Raw genomic sequence first — 26,185 nt, 5'->3', positions numbered from 1 at the left:
TTAACTGTATGATTAATAATATATGTCCAAAGCATAGCTTTCAGCTACTAGGTAAATGAGACTGATCAAGACTGCTTGCCTGCATGGGACCGTTGTGTCAATTCCAGAAAAAGCATAAAATCCGGTTACGCACACATACCAAAAAAAGATGGCACTCATCCCATGCTTCAATTAAAACCATTTGGGTTGCAGGTAGGTGTATCGCTTATATCATATACTATAATTATAGTTTATAATATTATACTTTATGCAAACCATCTAGTTAAATCTTTTTTTTTTTTTTTTTTTTTTTTTTTTATTAAATGCATACATTTTCCATTCAATATGTGCAGCATTAGATTCTAGTTTTCTCTTAAAGCTAATATAAACAAACATACTTATGTATTGGAGCACAAGAGTTTCTGCCTTTTCTTCTAACATTCATCTGGAGGCCCAGATACAAAGAATTTGGCAAAATACCGTTTCTTGCATTATATCAGTCAACACTACTCATTACCTTGGAAGCAAAAAAACCTGTTTCGTGTAGTGAGCGTTATAGTGACTTGAATATACAAAATAAAATATCAGAAAAGATTTATATACATCTCAAAAGATGGTTTTCTAACCCCTCTCTCCAGCAGCATATCTCTAAACTGTTTCATTCGAGAATCCAGGGGAACAATTGCTCTTTCACGAGCAGCTTTTATTTCGGCCTCCATCGCAGTTTCCTTATCAGCCTCTGGGTCATCCTTCCTGTTGGAGGGTGAAAAACAGGTTACTAGGTTTTACTCTTTTGTGATAAATTCTTAAGATGAAATGTAAAGGAATTTTTCACATTTTAATATATGGAATAGATTTGTAAACAAAACAAAATTTACACAAGAAATTAATCAGGAAAGGATGGAGGTGGAGCCAATCATTAGTTCATGTCAACCTTGGAGTTAATTTACAACATTCTTAAGACAAGTTTTCTTACTTTCTCTTCTTTGCTTTTATAGGCTCATCGTCATTTGCATCTTCAGCAGAGTCTTGATCTTCTTTGTCTAATAGAAATAGTGAGTTCAAATTAATGCTTACAAAAACACATTCCCTATGCAATAGATAATAGAAAAATTGCCTGACATTAAACTTTATGCATAAAGTATTTAGACCAATGCTAATCAGTCGCTTTCACTTTAATTACAATGCTATTCATAGCTGCTGACAGCCTGCAAGAAATATTTTTATTAACAAGTTACATATGTCAAGCTAGGGCATGAGAAATGACGGACTAAACTTACTGCACCACAAGCCAAATCAAACAAATTATTTATGCTTTCAAAGTTGGCCACAGGGGGTCACCATCTTGTAACTTTGTTATACATCTTTGCAAGACCAAGACTATGTCTTACTCTGCTATTATGCAGAGTAGAAAATAGTATAATTTATATCAAGACATCTCTGCTTTACAGAACATTGTATAAATCTGTTGAGTATTACAGAGAACTCACAATATTTCTTGCCATCCTCCATTCCTCTTTTATGCGGAGGCTCCTGAATGATTTTGTCTACATCAGCCCTTCCAATAAGGTCTTCTGGTCGGTCCCACATGGAAAGCCGAGTGGTGGGATTGTAGAAAAACACCCGTTCATCACCAGTCCACACAATGCACCTAGCAGAGGAAAAAAACATACTTAAAGAGAGAACTGTAGGAAGTCTACGAAGTAAGGTGTGGGAAATACGGTAAAGGCCTTATAAGCCTTCATTTAAATTGAGATATCATGAACATGTTTGCAGTTTCCAACATCATTTAGAGTGGATGCTGACACAAGTGACATAACAGTTGATCAAACCTTTAGTTCAGAATCTGAGCAACCCAAGCTGCAATGGAGAAGTAATGAAACATCAATGTCCTTACCCAATTACATCAAATAAGGTTTTAAAGATAAAGCCCTTGCCTGTATAGTGATGCAAAATCCAGGACTAACACAAAAGTTTCTGCAAACATTGGCAAGAAAACAGGCTTTGGTTCATAAGTACCATGGAGTGCCAGGGATTGGTGTAGTAGCCACTGGCCGGGCTTTTTGAGCTGCCTTTTCTTCCTCCGTCATCTCCTCCTCTTTTGGCTCCTAAAATACAAATACTGATCAGCACATACAATAGCACAAATACCTATAGGACAAACGTCCAAATTCACACAACCAACCAGCTGGCTAAAGAAACTTTTATTTAAAGGGTTGTTCACCTTTAAATTAACTTTTAGTATGATGTAGAGAGGGATATTCTGAGACAATTTGCAATTGGTTTTCATTTTTTATTTGTGAGTTATTTAGCTTTTTATTCAGCAGCTCTCGAGTTTGCTGTTTCAGCAATCTGGTTGCTAGGATTCAAATTACCCTAGCAACCATGCATTGATTTGAGAAAGAGACCAGACTATGAATAGGAGAGGACCTGAATAGAATGAGGAATAATAAAAAGTACAGGTATAGGATCCCTTATCCAGAAAGCTCCCATAGACTCCATTTTATCCAAATAATCCAAAATTATTTCCTTTTTCTCTGTAATAATAAAACAGTAGCTTGTCCTTGATCCCAACTAATTAATCCTTATTGGAAGCAAAACCAGCCTATTGGGTTTATTTAATGTTTAAATTAATTTCTAGTAGACTTAAGGCATGAAGACCCAAATTACAAAAGATCCCTTATCCGGAAAACCCCAGGTGCTGAGCATTCTGGATAACAGGTCCCATACCAGTAGTAATAAATATGTCGATTAACAGAGCTTTTGTTTTTAGTTGGGGTCAGTGAAAAGCTGGAAAGAGTCAGAAGAAAAAGGCAAATCATTCAAAAACTGTAAAAAAAATAAATAACGAAGACCAATTGAAAAGTTGCTTAGAATTGGCCGTTCTATAACATACTAAAAGTTAACCTAAAGGTGAACCAACCCTTTAACCTATAAATGTACAGGATGTATTTGTTTTAGAAGAAAGATAAGAGTTTAGTTGTTTCAAGTGATTTTGGTAAATACAATCCTGTATTCTCTGGCAAGTTTAATATGCAGAGATATTTAAAAGGGATTTGCATATGTACCTTTTTTAAATAATGTTTATTCTTTTGCATAAAGTCAAATGATGTGTTTTTTGACACTTAAGATTGTGTTTTTATACATTTTAAATCAACAACAAACAAATGGTCCACAAGCATTCATATAAAGTATTTGCTTCAGATGTTTATTAACTCATAACCTTGACTAGTCCAATGCAATTAAAATGATAGCAGCTATGGGCTTCGACAAACCGAGTGTTTTATTCAGCACTGCAATCAGACAGAAACCCTTCCAATCTGCCCTTTGTTTCCCTTTGAGAACTATGAAAGAGGTGTTCCCTAAAGCACGTGTAGCACTTAAGCTATGGGCATATAGAGCTGTTGGCTCCTATGTAACCACAGCACAGGTTACTTACAGAGCATGCAGTGACACACATTAGAATATGTCAGACTTTGTGTGAAGGTATGGAGTATCCCAACAAGGAAAGATATCAAAGGGTATTTCTGAAACACACCCATGCGGGTAGTGACTGTCAGATTCCTGTCCTGTTAATGTGTGCACATACAGGACAAAAGAAGGCCAATGCACTAGCTTCTCTGCCGGTGTGCGCCACTAGCCTAAGTGTAGTAGCATGCATGTTTACAGATCACGTCAAATGAATTGCTAGCTCTAGAAACAACTGTTTGGAAGCAAGCAAGCACGAACACAAAAAAAAAAACCCACGCAATTTACAGAAAGGGTGTGCTTACAGTAGTACAGTCCAGATTTGACATTGTAGTTACTACCTGAAATATTGTACCCTTATATGATTTTACTGGTCCTAACTTCTCTTATGCTGGAGGCTTTAGCAAAGAAAGGAACTGGTGGGGAACAATACAGTTAAAGTAGTGGGAGCCATTATTAGAACCAATAACCCCAAAAAATTAGAGAGGGGTTTTTATTTATTCAAATATACTCTCAACCTGCACGTGTGTTACTTGATTTGCTGCAGAATCTCTACTATAAATTAGCTGCTGTGTCGCTATGGAGGCAGCCATTAAAAGGAGAACTAAACCCTAAAAATTAATAGGGCTAAATATGCCATATTTTATATACTGAACTTTTTGCACCAGCCTAAAGTTTCAGCTTCTCAATAACTGCAATGATCTAGGACTTCAAATTTGTTACAGGGGGTTACCATCTTGGAAAGTGTCTGCGACACTCACATGCTCAGTGGGCTCTAAGCAGCTGTTGAGAAGCTAAGCTTAGGAGTTGTCACAAATTATCAAGCAGAAAATGAAGTTTGTCTGTAATATAAGCTGATGCTACAGGACTGATTAGTAAATTCTGATGCTAAATGCACTCGTTTCCGTGCTACCATGTAGTAATTATCCATATTAATTACTAATCAGCCTTATACTGTGACATTTATATTCTATGTGTAACGTATATTGTGAGTGGGTCCCTAAGCTCAGTAAGTGACAGCAGCACAGAGCATGTGCAGCGAATAAGCAGAAAAGAAGATGGGGAGCCACTGGGGCATCTCTGGAGACACCAATTTTTACTGCTAAAGGACTTTGATTTCCTGGGGCTGGTACAGAAGCAGAAAACAAGGTACAACATTTCTAGCTACTTCTTTAGTTTAACTTTCCTTGTCCTTTAAGTGGAAAGTGTGTGATAGATCACATGATTACATAGCGGAACACAACTGTTTTAGTATACACAGTTAAACAGGAGCTAAAGGTCATGCATAGCTCTATAATATCTATATATAGATTACATTTTTGTCAGGTTACTCCCCCCACACACATGTAATAGACAGATAACACATATTTTTATTTATTTTTTTTAAATGGGGGGACTAGTCAAATTACCTTTTTGCCCCATTCCACCCAAAGGGATGGCGCGTCTTTATCCAGTTGTAATGTATACAGTTACTACGTCCATTTATCACTTTAAATATTAATGGGACAGCTAGCTGTAAAATACTGTAGACAAAGCACAACAATAGGGTACACACACTCACATCCATCCACAACAAAAAGTAATTAAAAAAGACAATACCAAGGGATTTGGTTGCAGGCTTTTACCTCCTTTATCTCCTTGGGAGGTTCTTCCTTTAGTATTTCTTCTTCTGTATCCATTGCTTGAGGCTCTTCCTTAATAACGGCTTCTGGTTTTGTCGATTCTTTTACCTTTTCAACCTCTTTATCTATAGAATGCCAAACATACATCATTATTTCAAAGCCAAAGAATGTCATTAATTTACAAAATATTTATAAGTGCAGGCTAGGGTACAAATATATACAGGTACGGGACCTGCTATCCAGAATGCTCGGGACCTGGGTTTTCCCGGATAAGGGATCTTTCTGTAATTTGGGTCTTCATGCCTTAAGTCTACTAGAAAATCATGTAAACAATAAACCCAATAGGCTGGCTTTGCTTCCAGTAAGGATTAATTATATCTTAGTGGGGATCAAGTACAAGCTACTGTTTTATTATTTCAGAGAAAAAGGAAATCATTTTTAAAAATTTGGATTATTTGGATAACATGGAGTCTATGGGAGACAGCCATTCCATAATTCGGAGCTTTCTGGATATCGGAGATATATATATATATATATATATATATATATATATATCTATCTATATATATATATATATATATATATATCTATATATCTATATATCTATATATATCTATATATCTATATATATATATATATATCTATATATATCTATATCTATATCTATCTATCTATCTATCTATCTATCTGAAATATATATTTAAGTAAATCTTGCCCTTTTACATCTCTTGCCTTGAGCCACCATTTCGTGATGGTCTGTGTGCTGCCTCAGAGATCACCTGACCAGAAATACTACAACTCTAACTGTAACAGGAAGAAGTGTTGAAGCAAAAGACACAACTTTTGTGTTAATTGGCTCATGTGACCTAACAAGTATGGTGTTGGTATGTTTGTGTGCACAGTGAATCGTACAATCCCAGGGGGCAGCCCTTGTTTTTTTAAAATGTAACATACTACTAGAAAAGTATATTAATATGAAAATGGTTTATTTACATGAAGCATATGAGCTGTTTTATGCAATATCTTTTTAGAGCCCTAAATTGTTTGGGGAGTATAGTTTTCTTTAAGTCTACTAGAAAATCATGTAAACATTAAATAAACCCAATAGGCTGGTTTTGCTTCTATTAAGGATTAATTATATCTTAGTTGGGATCAAGTACAAGGCACTGTTTTATTATTACAGAGAAAAAGGAAATCACTTAAAAATGTGGACTATTTGAATAAAATGTCTGTGGGGGGGACGGCCTTTTGGCAATTCTGAGCTTTCTGGATACCAGATTTCCAGATAACAGATCCCATACCAGTATTATGGTCTGGTAGCCAAGAGAGAAGCAGTTCAGTAACTATTTGTCTCCATAAGCAAATGCTTTAAGATATTTCAGTACAGGCTGAACAAATAAATACCTTTTTCTTTGAGTTCCTGCGGTTTATCCCACGTTGATTCCAAAGTCCTGTTATTGTAATAATATGTCTTTCCGTCGGCTGTTTTATATTCTGACCATTCTGACAATATGGTGGCTCCAGCTAAAGTTGCAGGAGAAGCAGCGAGAGCCACTTGGGGATGTATCATTGGTACAATCGGCGGGGCAATGCCGGGCAAGACACCTACAGCAACAGTTTTAAAAGGTTTAATGTTCTGCCTCAGAGACACACTGTATATCACCAAAAGTTAACACAAACTGAGTATTGTTTCAGAATTATATTACACAGCAATGTCCTAGAATCCATTTTATACTGGGGGGGGGTCATAAATAGAAAACTACAGGAAAATGTGTCTGTAAAATTAAAGGTAAAGCACAAAGAAACAGATTTAATTATTATTGCTCTGTATATTTTCAGACTGGACAAATCATCCGTATGCATAAACAAGGTGGATCTGTTGATAGAGCTTATGGATTTGTGGTCCCCAAAAAATTAATTCATGACATGTACTTCACACACAGCAACACTTGTTACAGATATATCTCTGACAGTTATAACTCAGAGCCGCAGCTGCTGTTGAATTTAGGGATGCACCAAATTCACTATTTTGGATTCCGAGGAACCCCCAAATCCTTCGCAAAAGATTCAAAGATATGCAAATTAGGGGTGAGAATGGGAAAACATTTCTTACTTCCAGGTTTTGTGACAAAAAGTCACTCAATTTCCCTCCCCATCCCTAAATTGGATATTTAAATTAGGAATCGGATTTGGTTCTGCTGGGCAGAAGGATTAGGCCAAATCTGAATCCTGTTGAAAAAAGCCAAATCCCAAACCGAATCCTGGATTCAGTGCATCCCTACAAGATCTAGCTTTCAATTATAGAGATATAGTCAGATGTAGTTCAGCAATGGCCGGGTTGAATATTATTGCATTAACAATGAACTTCAAGGATGTAACAATGCATCACTTACATGCACATACACAGGCATGAAATACACAGTATAACATACAAACAAAGGAAAAAAATATGGGGGGATGCACAAAACTGTACACTGAACAAATGCATAATGGGACTTAAGGCACAACATGTTATTACCAATAAAATACAGGTAACTAGAACACTGTGTAGCACACAAACAGGTTTAATTAACCCTTAAATGCAAAATGAAATACAAATACACTAGCATTCACTACCATGCCAAATGTTAAAAAAACAAAACAAAGAAAATGCTAAAATTGTATTTAAAAAGTTACCGGTTTTGGTGGTAGCGACTGTCTTTACATACGGGCAGCTGACTATTTGCATCATTGCTACACCTGTAAAATGGATATGCAAACATGTTTAAAAGCTGCCACCAGTGGGCTGCTACCACGCAGGGTCTGGAAACTACTGGGTGGGGGGTGGAGGTGATAGGAAAACAAGGGTGGCAGGGAGGTCTAGCACTTAAATATATTAAATGGCAGGCAAACAATTGCTTCATCTCATATCTGAAGGGAAGCTGTTAACAGTCTCTGAAACTGTGCTAGTCAGGGTATGGCTAGTTAACTGGCATTAAAGGAGAACTAACCCCTAAAAATTAATATAGGTAAAAATGCCAAAATTAATATACTGAACTTACTGCACCAGGCTAAAGTTTCAGCTTCTCTATAGCAGCAAAGATCAAGGACTTCAAACTCTATACAGGAGGTCCCCATCTTGTAAAGTGTCTACGACACTCACATGTTCAGTGGGCTCTGAGCAGCTGTTGAGAAGCTAAGTTTAGGGGTTGTTGCAAAGCAGAAAATGAGGTTGTCTATAATATAAGCTGATGCTACAAGTCTGATTAGTAAATTCTGATGCTAGTTGTACTGGTTTCTGTGCTGCCATGTAGTAATTATCTGTATTAATTCCTAATCAGCTTTAGATTGTGACATTTCTATTCAATATGTACTGTATATTGTGAGTGGGTCCCTAAGCTCAGTAAGTGACAGCAGCACAGAGCATGTGCAGTGAATCAGCAGAAAAGAAGATGGGGAACTACTGGGGCATCTTTGGAGACACAAATCTTTACTGCTAAATGGCTACAGTTGCCTTAAGCTAGTACAGAAGCCCAGAACATAATGTACAACATTTCTAGCTATTTCTTTTGTTAAGCTTTAGTTCTCCTTTAAAGTGACAATGCAAGGATCAAACTGTTATGCGGCTCCATCCATTAGATCTAAGAACTGGTGATGGAAAAGCAAACTTTACCAAGTGATAAATGAGGGGGTGCAGTTATTACCCACACAGATATACATATGCCCAACTGTGACAAAGAAAATGCATTCAGTACAGAAACATTACAAGAGTAAATTCACATACAACCCCCCCCCCATCCTGTGATGGAGAACATGAAAGAGCACATTAAAATACATTTTTTTAAAGTAGATCACTTTGTATTTCCCCCCATCCATTTTATGCATTAACAAAAACATTCTAAACACTAAAGGTAAAAATACCTTTAAAGATTTGTGATTATATTTATTCCCACAAATGCCGTTGAGCAAGTGGGTCCACGGTTTATTTTTATCACTGTAATCTCAAATATTCCTATATTCATGTGACAGTTACTTTCTCAAAGTTTTCCTGCCTTACATTAAGACTGGGTTCTAGACATTGATTCAGAGCAATTTTCTTACGAGAATCAAGCACTACTGATAATAAAAATATGACCATTTAAGTCATATCAAATGAAGTTGAGCCTAAGGGTAAAAAACCACAATTATAATGGCAGGAATATTATCATCAACAATAGCACATGGGCCAAATGCAAGGGTTTCAACAATAACTTGCCAAAAGCCACAGTCCTGGGCAACATTTACTTTTAATAATGGAGCAAAATTAAATTTCTCTGCATATTCACAGACATTTTAAGGGATATTAACTAGGAGAGTAAATCGAGAAAATCGTGAAGTCAACTTCATTTCATGAATGAATAGTGCCCTCCAGTGGCAAAATGAAATCCTCTGATTTGCTTCACTAAGCAATAGGTTTTGTTATGCTGCATCTCTCAGTCAATGGGGATATCTGGCCTTTATACTACACTATAGTAAAACCCATGTTTCTGCTATCAAGAAAAATCCATAAACTGCATTCATTTTTTTCCAAATCCAAGGCGGTGTTAAGAGTTGTAAATTAATTCAGCATCTGGCAATTATATAATGAGCCTTTCATCGAACCCTTAAAGTAATTATAAGTCCTACATATAAGATTTTACAATCCTCCATGAGGCCACAGCTAAGGTATGAAGATCCAAATTACAGAAAGATAGATAATCCGGAAAACCCCAGGTCCCGAGCATTCCCATACCGGTGCCATGAATTTTTATAATACCGTATATATGACTGTGATTACTTCACACACCATTAGCATTTCTAATTCTTACTATAAGTAGTAAAATGTTTTCCAATATTTAAAATCTCAGATATGCTCTAAGTTTTTTAACTTTAATAACACGAAGTGAGACAGGATAAAGCAGTTGCTGCAAGCTGCATTATATACCAGTGGAAATACCCAATTACTCGTTTTATTGCTACGGGGAAGGCGGACCTTTTTCTGGGAAGTGTAAGATACAAGCAGACATTTGAATATAATTTAGCAAATGTGCTTAAAATTAAACGTTTGAAAAATACAAAGTGCACATATTGAAATATCTTCTTACATAGTTTTATTTATGATCATGTAAGCTGCCATACTTGCTTTTTTAAGGAGCATTAACTATACACCGCAACAGCAGCAACCTTTAGTTTGTAGTTAAATGGGAAAGATTTGTACACAATCCTGTACACAGTATTTTCCTAAATCCCTCATCAACTGATACACTGTGGGTATGTCTACATTTCAGGATGCACTCTCTTTAGCAGGCCGCACCAGTGTCTGCACTAACAGGCACTGCATAGGCCTAGGTGCAGAAAAACGGAGCTGATTATGAAGCAAAAATGCAAGTGTTTTGGTGCCAAATCCATTGGCTGTTTCTCGGCCGGTGTCTATGTGCAGGCCAAAAGAGAGCCCAGTGTGGCCGTAGCCTTAAAGGAATTGTTCAGTGTAAAAATAAAAACTGGGTAAATAGGTAGGCTGTGCAAAATAAAAAAGGTTTCTAATATAGTTAGCCAGAAATGTAATGTAAAAAGGCCAGAGTGACTGGGTGTGTAACATAATAGCCAGAACACTACTTCCTGCTTTTCAGCTCTCTTGGTTTACACTGACTGGTTACCCTGGTTACCAGGCAGTAATCAGACACTTGGGGGGGGGGGCACATGGGTCTTATCTGTTGCTTTTGAATCTGAGCTGCATGCTATCAATTGCAAACTCACTAAACAGATATGTACAATGTGGCCCCCCTTCAAGTCGCTGACTAACTGAGACTTGAAAAGCAGGAAGTAGTGTTCTGATTATTAAGTTAGACATCCAGTCACTTCAGCCTTTATACATTACATTTTTGGCTAACTAACTATATTAGCAACATTTTTTATTTTGCACAGCCTATTTATCTAGTTTTTATTTTCACAATGAACTGTTCCTTTAAATACAACTGTCTTGTATTTGCAGTAAGCAGTTCAGCTGTATTTTAAAGATAAGGATGGCAGAACTACATGAATTATAATAAAAATGCTCCAGTATATATATATATATCTCTCTCTCTCTCTATGAAGCAGCCTCTCATGTGCCAAATTCAGATGGGGTCCTCAGCAAATTGAAACATATCTTGTCAATAAGATGTCGTTTGCCACATAGACTGTTGTGTTCCATAAACAATTCTTCTAAACTGGCTAGATCTGGCAAATACTGAACAGAGCAAAATCATACAAACAAAAATACCAACATTTTCATTTCAAGTTAAAGTGGTGGTTCATCTTTAAAGGGGAAGTAAACCTAGTTGGCGCAAAAACCCTTCCCCTCCCGTGTTTTGCCCACCCTCCCTCCTCCCCCCTGGCCTACCCGTCCCGCTGGGCAAATGCCCCTAACTTGTTACTTACCCTTCTGCGCAGGTCCAGTCCAGGGAGTTCACAGACTACATCTTCTTCCACGATATCTTCTTCCTGCTTTGAATGGCGTTTTGGCGCATGTGCAGTAGGAGCATTTCGCCGGTATGGATCTACTGCGCATGTGCCAAAAGTCACAATGTACTTTTGGTGCATGCGCAGTAGATCGTACTGGCGAAATGCTCCTACTGCGCATGCGCCGTTCAAAGCAGGAAGAAGATCGCGTGGAAGAAGATGTCGTCTGTGAACTCCCTGGACTGGACCTGCTCCCCCTGCTGTTCATAAGTATGATTTTTTTTCCCCCACAGAGCAGTTGGGACCATCTGACAATTCCTATCCACAGCACTAAATGAATGGAGAATTTCACTGCATACAGTCAGGTTTCTTATAAAAACTGTACACATTTTTAAAGTATATTGGAGATCGGTTTCTTTTTCATTAAAGAAAGCAAAAATGTGATTTTATTTTTTTGCCTTTACGTGCCTTTAAAGGTGAACAACCTCTCTAAGGCCTAATCAAGCAAAGCTGCCTGCATCTTGTTTACAGACACACAACATGTTATTGTTATAAGGGCTGATGTTCATGAAGATTACAGAGCAGACTGAGAATCTGAATTATAATATGGGTATGTTAAGTAATTGAACAAGCAAAGTTCAATGCAGCACAGTGGGTAGCATTTTTGCCTTGCAGCTATGGGGTTCCAAGTTCAGTGTTTATATGTGCACCCCCATGTCTGCCTGGGTTTCCTCCAGGTAGTCCACTTTCTTCCCACAGTCCAAAAACACAGAGGCAGAATCTGACAAAAATTGACACTACTGTGTGATAGGAACCTTAGGGGGTAGGGACTGATGTGAAATCTCTGTAAAGCTTTTCAAAAATGTGCTGGTGCTATAGAATAATTAATAACACATTACCTGGTAATGGTATGGGCATGCCAGGAAGGGGAACACGAAATGGAGGTACCATGACTGGAGGAAATGCTGTGATTGCTGCTGTGGGCTGTGGAACTGCATGCGAAACTGTATGAGGCAGAACTTGGGATAACTGTGCTGACAAGCTTTGCACTGAAGACACGGTTGGCAGAGATGTGGCAACGCTGATCGAAGACACAGTTACAGGCATAGACACACTCTGTGTTTGCTCAGGAGCAGACGAACCTGCAAGGCAAAAGAGAAACTACATTTAACACTAAAATAGGTGTATTTCCAGCAAAGCTGTAGCATACAAAGCAGAAAAAAAGCAAAAATGTAAGGCAGTTATAGCTCCAATGTTATATTTCTCACATCAACAAGATTTGTATGTAAAAACAGGATTTTTGATACTCACCGTTAAATCTGTTTCTCTGTGGTCGATAGGGGGACACAGGGACTATGGGGTTAAGCTCCACCCTCCAGGAGGCAGGACACTTATTCAAATGAAAAAAGGGGGCGTGCCAGTACTGTGGCTTAACCCCAGGCTAGAGCCAATGTATTCAGTTGGTACCAAAGACCTGCTAACCAAAGAACATAAGTAATGCTCATAAAAATATATTAACGGCAGAACAGATAACTCAGGAAGAAATTCCACACAGACCAACATGGTCAAACTCGCATAGGGCGGGAAGCCCTGTGTCCCCCTATCGACCACAGAGAAACAGATTTAACGGTGAGTATCAAAAATCCTGTTTTCTCTGTTGTCTCAAGGGGGACACAGGGACTATGGGGACCTAACAAAGCAGTCCCAGAACAGCAGGGTGGGAGCGAGAGAAAAGACACATTATTGCACCACAGAGTGCAACACCTTGCGGCCAAAAGCGGCTTCCGCAGAGGAAAACGTGTCAATTTTGTAAAATTTTGTGAAGGTGTGAACGGAGGACCAGGTAGCCGCTCTGCAGATCTGGTCCAAAGAAGCCGAGTTGCGCCAAGCCCAGGAGGCTCCCACCGACCTCGTGGAATGGGCTCGGACGCCCTCCGGCGGAGATTTACCTTTGGCTAGGTAAGCCTGACGAATGGTCTCCCGTAACCATCGAGCAATGGAGGTCTTGGATGCTGCCAGACCTCGGCGGGCCCCAGAGGGCAGTACGAAAAGATTTCGAGACAGTCGAAAATCCTTGGATCTCTGAATATACCAGCGGAGAGCCCGGACAACGTCCAGACCATGAAGTCTGCGTTCCTTGTCGTTCTTGGGATCCGGGCAGAGTGAGGGTAGAACGATCTCCTGATTTATGTGAAAGGATGAAACCACCTTAGGAAGAAAGGACGGTAAGGTGCGGAGCACCGCTTTGTCTTTGTGGAAGACGAGGAAGGCAGGATCGCAGGATAAGGCACCGAGTTCAGACACTCTCCGAGTTGATGATATTGCCACGAGGAAGACAACTTTCCAGGGACAGTCCCGAGAGGTTCGAAGGGGGGATCCAAGAGAGCATCCAAAACAGTATTCAGGTCCCAGCCGGGGACTGGTGGACGGAATGGAGGACTGATGTGTGCTACACCCTGCAGAAAAGTGCGGACGGAATCATCCAGAGCCAAACGGTGTTGGAACAAGACAGATAGAGCAGAAACTTGAACTTTCAAGGAACTGAGCTTCAGGCCCAACTGCAGACCCCGTTGGAGAAAAGACAGCACTCTAGGGATGTTACAGTCCGTGAAGGAAAAGGGGCTGGAGATGGGAATGGCGGTGTCGTTGCACCAATTCCAATAGTTGCGCCAAACTCTGTGATAAGCTTTAGACGAAGTGGGCTTGCGTGATTGCAGCATAGTAACAATGACATCCTCCGCTATTCCCTGTCGTTGCCAGATGGCCGCCTCAATAGCCAACCCGTCAAAACGAAGAGGCCCGGGTTGTGGTGGGAGATGGGACCCTGGCGGAGTAGATTGTGCCTGAGGGCTAAGCGAACGGGCGGTGCTATGGACATGTCCCGGAGATCCGAGAACCACGTTCTTCTGGGCCAGAATGGAGCTATGACAATGACTGTGACAGGGGACCGCTTGATCTTCTTTAGCACCCGCGGTAACATGGGAAGAGGCGGGAAGATGTAGGCCAGGTCGAACAGCCAACGTTGTGTCATGGCGTCGACTCCTGCAGCGAGAGGATCCCGGGAGCGGGCGAAGAAAGTGTTGACTTTGCGGTTGTTCCTGGAGGCCATCAGGTCGATTTGCGGATGCCCCCAACGACGAACGAGATCCGCAAAGGCTTCCGGGTGAAGCTCCCATTCCCCTGGGTCCAGGAGATTGCGGCTGAGGAAGTCTGCCCTGGTGTTGTCGACTCCCGGGATGTGAATGGCGGACAGCCTTGCCGCATTGGATTCTGCCCAACTTAGAATTTGCTGAACTTCCGCTAGCGCTGCTCTGCTGCGGGTTCCTCCCTGACGGTTTATGTATGCGACTGTGGTGGAGTTGTCGCTTTGGACTCTTATCGCTTTGGCCTGGAGAAGGGAGGACCAGTGAAGGAGCGCCAACTTCACGGCGCGGAGTTCTAGGATGTTGATAGAGAGTTTGGACTCCGCGGGAGACCACAGACCTTGTGCGGACAGGGAGTTGAATGTTGCTCCCCACCCCAGGAGACTGGCGTCGGTCGTGAGAACCGTCCAATCCGGTGTGGCCCAGGATTGACCCCTGGAAAGATTGCTCGGCTTGAGCCACCACTGAAGAGACAGCTTGGTGGAGGGTAGGAGAGTCATCTTCTGAAGGAGAGATCCGCCCTTCCAGGCAGCTAGAATGTTGGCTTGAAGGGGGCGTAGGTGAAGTTGAGCAAAGGGTACCGCCTCTATGGTGGACACCATGGATCCCAGGACTTTCATGGCCAGATGAACAGTAGGAGACAGAGTGCAGAAGAAGTTTGGAAAGAGATCGTATCTTCTCCTGTTTGTCGAGCGGGAGAAAGACCCGTTGTGTCAGAGTATTGAACTCGAGACCCAGGAAGGTCATCTGATGACTGGGAACAAGGTTGGATTTCTTCCAGTTGATCGTCCAACCGAATTCTTGTAGAAGGACAGATAAGGGGTCACCGAAATCCCCTGAAGCCGCAATGCCGCAGCCGTCACCGCCATGAGTTTGGTGAACACTCTGGGGGCTGATGTGAGACCGAAGGGGAGAGCCACAAACTGGAAGTGACGATTCTTGAAGGCGAATCTCAGGAACCGATGATGAGGAGGCCAAATTGGGACGTGAAGGTAAGCATCCTTGATGTCTAGAGACATCAGAAATTCCCTCGACTCCATGCCCCGAATGACTGATCGCAGGGTTTCCATTTTGAAGCGAACTGAGCGGATGTACTTGTTGAGGAATTTCAGGTCCAGAACTGGCCTGAATGATCCGTCCTTCTTGGGAACAAGGAAGAGGTTGGAGTAGAAACCGGAGAAGGTCTCTGATGGGGGTAACGGGACGATCACCCCACTTTGCTCCATCTTGTTGATGCAATCCAGAAAGGCCTGGGCCTTGGTGGGACTGGTTGGAATTCTGGACATGAGGAATTTTCTTGGGGGAAGGGACGAAAAATCGAGATGATAACCCTCTGTGATGATCTCGTTGACCCAGGCGTCTGAGGAGTGTCGACTCCACACCTCCCGGAATTGCAGAAGTCTTCCCCCTATGGATTGCTGCGATTCCGGAGGGGGTGGCCCGTCAGCCTGATACGGGCTTGTCGAAGGAAGATTTGTTCTGGAATTTGGAATTCTTCCAATTTGGGCGTCCCTTGTCAGAAGGTTTGGCTCGAAAATTGGAGCGTCGAGGCGGACTGTATCTTCGTGAAGATCGAGCAGATTGGCCTCGAAAAAATTTTCTTTGACGAAAGGACTGAGTAGATCTAGCTTTAGCTTGTGGGAGGAATGTGCTCTTTCCCCCAGTGGCTTGGGAAATAATTTTCTCGAGTTCCTCACCGAATAGTCTCTGTCCCTTAAAGGGTATAGAAGTTAGGGACTTCTTAGAACTGAGATCAGCAGACCAATTCTTCAGCCAGAGGGTTCGCCTAGTGGCTACTGATAGAGCTGAAGTCCGTGCTGTGATCTGCGCGGTGTCCAGTGTAGTTTCGGACAGATAGGCCGATGCCTCAGCTATGGATTGAACAGATGAGACGAGGTCTACTCTAGGAACACCCTCCTGAATATCCATAAGGAGGGAGTCAGCCCATGCTTGAATCGCTCTGGCTACCCAGGCCGACGCTAGAACTGGACGCAGGGTAGAACCTGCTGACGAGTAAACGGCTTTGAGAAAACCTTCGAGACGTCTGTCGGATGAGTCTTTGAATGCAGCCGCGTCTGTCACTGGAAGTGTAGTTGATTTTGACAAACGAGAGACAGGAGCATCGACTGTAGGGGGCATAGACCATTTGTCCACCAATTCCTTTGAGAAGGGGTAGGATTTGGAGAATTTACGAGTGGCTTGAAATTTTCGTTCCGGAAAATTCCACTCTTCTTGTATGATAGCTAAGAGCTGATCGTGAGATGGGAAACAAACCGAGGATTTGTGTTGTCTTTTGAACAAGCTGGAAGTTTGCGCCTGTTCCTTTGACTGAGAAACTTTTAATACCTCAGTAACACCTTTGATGATATGTTTGATATCGTGTTGGACATCGTGGCCTTTAGCCTCATCCTCAAGTTCCTCTTCATCCTCCGACGACACCTCTGAGGGGAGAAGTTCGCCCTCTGAATGGGAGGAATCCCCTCCCACAGTTGAACCATCAGAGGGAGTGTGGGTCCCTGTGCGTGGTCTGGAAGGCTCTGGTCTCTTGCGTTTTCCGCTGGACTTATGCCCCAGTCTGGTCAAGGCTTTACCCAAATTATCTGCGAGGGCAGGTAGATTTTGCAGGGAGGCCAGAGACTGTGAGAGTTGCAGAGCCCACAGAGGAGCAGGGGGTTCTGAAGATGGCCCGGCTGCGTTGTCTTGAGGAGTGTCGTCTCCTGATGGGGGGCCCGATAGTTCTGTGTGAGGGAGGTGAGAGCCCCCTGAACCAGGTACAACAGAAGCTCCCTTGGAGCAAGATCTGCAAAGGGGTTCCCCCTGTCCCCCTGGGATTTTGGATTGGCAATTCTTGCAGGCAAAATAGGTGATTTGTCCTGCTGTTGCTGGTGCTCTGCCCCCCCCCCGCCCTGGGGAATAGTCCCCCAGACTTACCTTCTGCCATAAGCAGTGTCTGTGGTACCTGCTGAATAACTGGCTGTGTGCACTGGAGTAAAGCAGCTTTGTCCCCAAAAGATATAGGCTGCTGCAAGGGCAATGCGCTGCAAAAACGGACTCTGTAGAGGCGCTAGAGAGAAGGATGCGCTCAATAGTTACTAAAGGGAAGGAGAGAAGCGTGTTGAGGAGCGCAAAATGGCCGCCGCAATGGAAAGGGCGCGAGATGCGGCATGAGAGAGAGGCTTGGAACGCGGTTCCGCCCCCTCCTCACCCATGCGTTCCAGGGGAAGCGCGCTGAAGCGCTAATGGCACCAACAGTAAGGAGACGCCTAAACAGTACCCCTGGAGCAGCGTCCTAGAAGATAAACCTTCCCCACATGCAGCACAACAGCCAGAGCAGTAACAGATTGGGTAGGGGGGAGAGCAACCACAGCGTGAGGTAAAAGTAGCCTTTATACTCACATGCAGCCACACTGTAAGGCCCTCTGCTCCCCCTCAAGGAGTGCAGGCATGCCTAACCGAGTCTGTTATAGCCTATGGGCCAGGGAATGACTCCAGTGGGCCTCCCACGGAGGGGGTGTACAGAACAGATACAGGTAACCCTGATTGTGGTAGCACCCCTGTCTACTTGAAGCTTGAAAACTTGGAGCTTGCAGGTTGTCCATCCTCCTAGTAAGCAGGACACTTAAAAACTGAATACATTGGCTCTAGCCTGGGGTTAAGCCACAGTACTGGCACGCCCCCTTTTTTCATTTGAATAAGTGTCCTGCCTCCTGGAGGGTGGAGCTTAACCCCATAGTCCCTGTGTCCCCCTTGAGACAACAGAGAAAAAAGAGTAAGTAATCACACCAAACACCTCGATAAACATTTAAAAAAAATCGTGTCAAAACATGGGATGAGTTCATTATATATTATCTGCCTTTGCTGCATTGGTAAGTAATTATGTAGCTCTCACCCATGCATACAAAGTAGAAGAAAGCTCTGGGCACACAGTAAGTAGATGGCACGAGCAGACAAATGAAAGTAGCTGAACTTACTTGGAATAGCTTGTAGAATGGAGTTTGATGTAGTTGTATTGGTAGAAGAGGCTTGGCTAGTAGTAGGAGTTGTTGATGTAGATACCAACATAGACGTACTGGTAGTTGTAGGAGAGGCACCTGTTACACTCTGAGAATGGATAGGCTGTGAATGAGCAACCTGAGCTTGAGCTGCCTGGGCTTGAGCCTGTGCTACCTGTACTTGAGCCTGAGCTTGGGCTTGTGCCTGGGCTGCTTGAACCTGGGCCTGTGCCTGGGCTGCCATCAATGGAGTCAGTTCTGACTGTTGGATGACCTTCACACCATCTGGTTTTGACCATGCAGACTCCCGAGTCCGGGCATTATAATAATACACCTAGAAAGAATATGCACACAACTTAATAAAGGAGTAGTAACAATATTCAGTCATGCTGCATTATATGACTAGTATCCTTTAAAGAAGGAGGAAAAGATATTTCACAGGGGGTGCAAAATGTTTGGCAAAAAGGTTCCTTTTCAGAAAACACTTCACTGACTCATGAAAAAACTGAGCAAAGCACTGATACATATATATGTCAGAGTAGTATAAAGTACAGATCCCCCCCCCATCAGTTGGCTCTGGCCCGGTGAAACATAGATGCTTAGTATAACTACAAAAAAGTTAAAAAAAAACATGTAGAACAGAAAACATTTTAAAATAACTAGGGATGCACTAAATCTAGGACTCGGTTCGGTTTGCGGCCTTTTTCAGCAAGATTCAGATTCTGCCCAGCCGAACCAAATCATAATTTGCATATGCAAATTAGGGCCGGGGAGGGAAAATGTATACATTTTTGTCACAAAAGAAGTAAAAAAATGTTAGGATTCAGCTTTGGTCGAATCTTTCGCGAAAGGATTCGGGGGTTCGGCTGAATCCAAAATAGTGGATTCGGTTCATCCCTAAAAATAACTTACTGGTTTAAAGTATTTTGTATCTGCATGCATCTTTTCAAAAGCAAGGATTCCTGTTGTGTGTTATATAAGAGAACACGACTCACACATCCTCTCCTCTAACCTTTACATAATTTTAGACTACAATTTCAGATTTCCCTGCTTTAGATCACAAACATACAGAAAAAAAAATAATGTAATGCTATAAAGGACATCCATAAAAGGAACAAAAACAAACCGCAAATTTTACACAAATTATTTTTGTCAACCACCCCTTTAGGAGACCAGAGCCACGCTTTAGGAAGAATCTTTTAGGAACATAAGCACACATAATTGTAAACAGTTTTCTGATATTTTACAAAGATCTGAGGCCAAAACACATCATAGGAATAATAAATGTTATGAAAGAATGTCTTAATACACTTTTCCACCAGATAAATACCAACCTTCCCATCTGGAGTCTTGTTCTCTACCCATATCTCCTCATTTGGGGTCAATGTTGGTGCTTGTGTAGGTGTAGGGCTTTGACTGGGAGTAGGAGTTGTTGCAGGTGTTGAAACAGGCGGCATCCCAGGGGGAAACAACATTCCAGGAGGAGGCATACTTCCTATATGCGGAGGCATGAAAGGCGGCCTCTAGAATGTAATACAGAAGGTAAGGTGTTACACTTGCACACAATTTAGGTCCTTGAATGAAATATGAAAATGGACCCTTTAATCCATAGCTGTGGAAGGGGTCACAGACTAACTGTCAGGCCGGTCCTGCTGAGCATAATCCCTGGGTTTCATTAAAGGCATCTGTTAAAATTGATACAATAGTTTCTAATGTTCCTCAGATGTTGCTGAGAAACATATCAACTAAATTGTAACAGCTCAGAGTCTGCACCTGGATCAATGACAGCCACAAACACTAGACAGAGAAACATTTAAAGTTTCAGCTTCAATTTTAGAAAAACTATAAGAAATAAAAAAAATGAAAAAGTCAGTTTCTGGTGTAATATCAGATGCAGTCGAAATGCAAAGAGATTTTGGAAGGTGAAACATATAACCTATAGCATTTTCCATTAGATACATTGATCTGGTTACTGTGTGCAGTGAACATAGTATTTGATGACTTGCTTAAGTATTACTTTACTTTAGAAGCACTGCAATAACTGATGGAAAGGTAAAGTCATGATCTAAACTAAGAATGCTGTTGAGATTTTAGTCTGTCAAAAAATGCCTAATTTAATCCAGCAACGTGGTAGTTTCCAGACATGCATGAAAAATGCTAAAAACCTTTCCCAGCACAAAGGGGGTTCTGCTTAAAAAATGCAACTAAAGAAGCAACCAGTGGCAATACGATGTGCACCTGTGACGGGTGATCAAAATCAAATTACTGGGGAGTGATTTTTAATGTTTTGTCAACCCCCTGGGAGTGATTAATTGCCTGGGTGACAAAATTCCCCAAAAACCTAGTGTGCCATTGCCTTATACCATGAATGAGTATTATAAAATGTTTCATTAAAGGAGAACTAAATCATAAAAATGAAAATGGCTAAAAATGCCATATTTCCCATACTGAACTTATTGCACCAGCCTAAAGTTTCAGCTTCTCTGAGCAGCTGTTGAGAAGCTGAGCTTGGGGTCGTCGCAAATTATCAAGCAGAAAATAAGGTTTGCCTGTAATATAAGCTGATGCTACAGGGCTGATTATTCAATTCTAGTTGCACTGGTTTCTTTGCTGTCATGTAGTGATTATCTGTATTAATTAAATAATTATATTGTGACATTTCTATTCTATGTGTACTGTATTTTTTGAGTCGGTCCCTAAGCTCATTAAGTGACATCAGCGCAGAGCATGTGCAGTGATTCCACAAAAAATAAGATGGGGAGCTACAGGGGCATCTTTGGAGACACAGATCTTCCCTGTTAAAGGGTTACGTTTCGGACCCCTCTGGGCCCTTTATCAAGCCTGGTGTGATACAACTCTTACAAAAACGTGTGCATCCGGATTCTTTTGCAATTACTCTACTGACCCAAATGCAAGGGAAGGGACTTCTGGGTAAGCACCCTGCACTTTCAATAAGTGTTATACATTGTGTCCAAAACATAATGTACAGCATTTCTTCTTTAGTTAAGCTTTAGTTCTCCTTTAAAACAATGAGAACTTAGAATAAATGTGTGGGTTTCTTTCATTACGAAGCAAATATTGCAATAAATTGGGTGTTCTAATGCAGAGTATGCCTTTTTACAAGCACTTGATAGAAATAACTAGTAAGACTTAAGACTGCTGTTCAAATGTATATCTTTTCCTACATTTACTATTTGTGCACTGTTTTTACATTGTAATGGTTGCCTGTCTGTATGGTGCAGTGTACCTTTATGACAAGTTTTACCTGTAGGTGAGGAGGAGCAATAGGTGGAGGGATTCCACTTAGGGGAGGTATTGGTGGCATGCTAGGATCAAAAGGAGGACGACCAAAAGGAGGGCGTGGAGGTGGAGGAGGCCCACGCATCATTGCAAAGGGAGGAGGTGGACGAAGAAGAGGTGGCGGGCCCCTCATGACCGGACTGGGTGGAGGCGTTGGGCCACGAAAACGCAAAGCTTGTTGCTGCTGTGCCATCCTGCATGGAAATACAATAGAAAAATGATTGCTCATGTATTACTTTTTGCTGGCTAATTTCAATGATTGCCTTTAAAAGAAATAGTATTATGTATGTACTTCCAAGATCTTTCTGCCACTAATATCTGCTGTTTTTTGGTGCCTGCTCCGGAAGGATAAAATGATGAAACTTTCCAAAGTGATAATGCACATGTAAACTTATAACAAACAACTGTGCCTTCATCAAGCAAAATAACCATCAATCACACATACCAGAGCAACAGTACAGCAACCATTTATCGATCTTCATTAGATCAGCCTTCTATATAGTAGAAATCAACTGTTATTTACTTCTGTATATTTTTAGTTTAAGGCAGTTTGTTCAGTAACCAGGAAGACGATGGAATAACATAGAACATTAGACAAGTAACCCCTGAATGAGCACTACATTTTGGCAATGACAGATGGAGATTTATCAAATGAGGAGAAGCGACAAATCTCCAGAAAATACCTTAGCATTGGTGTCAATATGAAGCATTGTAGTAAAGCATATGAATCTGACAACCTTTGGAAACTCACAAACTTTGGAAAATGCAGGTGAAGGCAATTTCTGTCAGTTATAGGACTTGTATACAGGTATTGAATCCCTTATTTAAAAAGCTCCAAATTAGAGGAAGACCATCTACCATTGAGTCATAGTTCTATTTTAATTGTAATAATAAAACAGTTAATTTTATCTGAGAATAATTCAGCTGCATAAACTTAAACTGATGGCTAACCAATAGTATTGGGTTTCTTAAACAATACATTTTTTTTTTTTAATAGGCTAATCCAGAAAACTGATCACATACCTGTATTTTATTTGCTGGTTAGAAAATGCCACCAATGCTAAAGTATTTTGGGGAGAATTGTAACGCACTGGTAGCATAGATTTCCATTGGGCAAACCCAGAATAACTGTAGATTCTGGCGAATGTCAGAGGGGCTATTATAAGATGCTATAAACATGGCATCTGTTAGGCCGTGGAATTTCAAGCACACAGAGAGAGGCTCAATTTTAAATCTGAAGATGGAAATTACCCTTGCCCATCAGGATGTGTGCACAACAAAAATATATACATTCTAAGGGTGATGGCACGTAGGGAGATTCCTTGCTCACGGTTTGGATTCTAACAAGTATATACGGTCTATCCTAGCAACTTAATGGGTCGAGGCTAGTGAACCCAATATTTTTTGTACTTCTATCACATAAAATGGAGTACCGATATGGAACACTATCCTTTATGGCTCTTAACACTGCAGTGCTTGTTTTACATTCACCAGCATTCCATATCTGCCTTAAACAGCAGGAAGTTGTTCTGCCCCCTCATCAGAAGTTTTAATATAGATGCTGGTACCACTGTATTTGCTGAAGTCCTATCAGAGTTAGAAAATATGGTTATTTTAGAGTGGGGGAGAGGCATGTAGTTTATTTATTGCAGAATTGCATAAATGAGCTATTGGCAGGGGGCACTAAACTGTGGGGCTGCACCACCTAAGGATAGATCGAGAACCAATGTCAGGGTCAGAGAGGGATTTGCGGTCATTAACATTTTTAGAACGAAATTCATGGCTGATACAGCAATGTTTAGATATTTCATGAGCAAAGAAGGGCCCTGGACAAATGTTTGGTCTCAAAATGTACCTGGAAAAAGTCTAGAAATCACTATGCTAAGTAACAGCCTTGTTCAATGTTTGCATAAATTTATAATTGCAGAAATATGTATACAGTAGAAACCCCATTTTAAATTTTTCAGGGGACCAGAAAAAAATGATGTAAAATCCAGGAAAATGTAAAATCAGGGAAATGTATTATGCATAACATATAGGTGGGACCACAAAACAACAATGTAAAATGAGGGAAAACTTAAAATCAGGGGATGTAAAATGGGGGTTCTACTGTATTTATATTTATGTTTTGCAGTGGAGTAACTACCAGGGGAGCAAGGGATGCAATTGCACCAGGGTCCACTCCCCCCTGCCCCCCCCATTGCAGCACAGGAGGTAAGAAAACCCACGTATAGCGCATCTAGAGGGACACGCGGGGGGGTGCACAACTTGAGCCCAGTATCGTGCAGTTACGTTACTGATGTTTTGTCCTCGATGTGTACTTTTCTATACTGTTAAATGGTACAACTTGTATATATCCTAGTAGTACTTTATAAATTAAAGGAAAACTATATCCCCAAAATGAACACTTAAGCAACAGATAGTTGATATCATATTAAGTGGCATATTAAATAATCTTATCAAACTGGAATATATATTTAAGTAGATCTTGCCTTTTTACATCTATTGCCTTGAACCACCATTTTGTGATGGTCTGTGTGCTGCCTCAGAGATCACCTGACCAGAAATACTACAACTCTAACTGTAACAGGAAGAAGTGTGGAAGCAAAAGACAGAACTCTGTCTGTTAATTGGCTCATGTGACCTAACATGTATAGTTTGTTTGGTATGTTTGTGTGCACAGTGAATCATAAGATCCGAGGGGGCGGCCCTTATTTTTTGAAAATGTCCGTTTTCTATTTATGATTACCCAATGGCACATACTACTGGAAAAGTATATTATGAAAATGGTTTATTTTAATAAAGCAGGCTTTTACATATTGAGCTGTTTTATGCAATATCTTTTTATAGAGACCTACATTGTTTGGGGGGTGTAATTTTCCTTCAAGTTATATATAAAGTCTATAAAATACACAAGCTATTTGGTGGAAAAGTAATTGTATCTAATGGCCGGCTTACTGCCATGAGTTACAAATGATTAGGGATGCACAGAATCCAGGATTCAGCCTTTTTCAGCAGGATTCGGATTCGGCCGAATCCTTCTGCCATGCCGAACCGAATCCTAATTTGCATATGCAAATTGGCAGGGAGGGAAATCGCGTTACTTTTTGTCACAAAACAAGGAAGTAATAAAGGTTTTCCTCTTCCCACCCCTAATTTGCATATGCAGATTAGGATTCGGATCAGTATTCGCAAAGGATTCGGGGGTTCGGCCGAATCCAAAATAGTGGATTCGGTGCATCCCTACAAATGATCTATTTATTTCATACACAGGGCAGCACCATTTACTGTCTAGGTGACCAGCTTTAAAGGAGAGATAAAAGAAAAATCCCTAAATTTGTAGGCAATTATGAGTAATATATGGTATTGCTTTTACATGGTGTTAAAAATTAATATTGTCTCTAAAAATAGCTCCCTATAGATGTTCACTGGTCCCTATTTCAAATGAGGGGTGGGCTTGTCCTAACGTTCCCTGCCAGAAGCACAGTAGGAGGGCAGCCAATCACAATCCTGCAGTCACTCAAGCACAGCCATGCTTCAGTTCCCTATCAGGTCCTACTAGCTGCTGATTGGTTCCTGTCCTATAGTGCAGTGAGCTGAGTACCGCCGGCTCCCCTGCACAGCCTGGGAATTCAGGGAGCAGGAAGTGGAAGAGATTTGAGAGGTGGTATTTGTTTATGGCGGCGTATTCTCTGGTTCTGAATCCTGAAACAATGTAGCAGAAGGCAGCTCTGTAAAGCAGCTAGTTTGTGCTACATTGTTGCAGGAGTCAGTGCCAGCAGTACAGACAAATTACACAGCCAGGCGCCGCTCTCAATTGCAGCTACGTTTATAGTTTAAATTCAAAAAAACTGAAATGTGAAGGCTGTAGATTGGAAGCCCGATTTAATAACATTGCGCAAAAACAGCTTTAGGATGTGGATTCCAATCCAAAGGGATAATGATTACATAGGCCAGCTCCCCTTTAAGGACAATAGGTGGGGAAAGGCAGCGTGCAGAGCTTTGTCAACATATACTACTCGTGTACTGAGTCCATTGCTGCCAGTCCCAGATCTGTAGCAAAGCCGGCGGCAAGTTAGCAGCTACTCTCCCTCTATCCACACGCTCCAAATACCAGCAACATAATACTGCGTACGTAACATGCTCCTACAAAACCCAGGCAACTAAAGTGCAACCCCTACCGAATATCGGTGGTATATCTCTCCGCCTCTGTGTCCCCGCGTTCCGCCATTATAGATACGGC

The 26,185-nt window shown here is 41.4% G+C and overlaps 1 protein-coding gene across 1 annotated transcript; it reads right to left on the bottom strand.

Annotated features, from left to right (window-relative positions):
* Positions 1-611: 611 nt before the first annotated feature.
* tcerg1.L (transcription elongation regulator 1 L homeolog) lies at positions 612-26,185 on the bottom strand (the record flags this gene model as incomplete). Its single annotated transcript, NM_001090839.1, is given in 11 exon segments — positions 612-732; positions 956-1,022; positions 1,470-1,630; positions 1,999-2,087; positions 5,073-5,194; positions 6,474-6,674; positions 12,407-12,614; positions 18,737-18,976; positions 19,977-20,165; positions 21,908-22,136; positions 26,124-26,185. Coding segments are annotated over 10 exon segments (1,626 nt in total), but the record flags the coding sequence as incomplete, so codon positions are not given.

This window comes from Xenopus laevis, chromosome 3L, assembly GCF_017654675.1.
Source record: "Xenopus laevis strain J_2021 chromosome 3L, Xenopus_laevis_v10.1, whole genome shotgun sequence".
Taxonomy (NCBI): domain Eukaryota; kingdom Metazoa; phylum Chordata; class Amphibia; order Anura; family Pipidae; genus Xenopus; species Xenopus laevis.
This window is presented reverse-complemented; position numbering and strand designations above follow the sequence as displayed.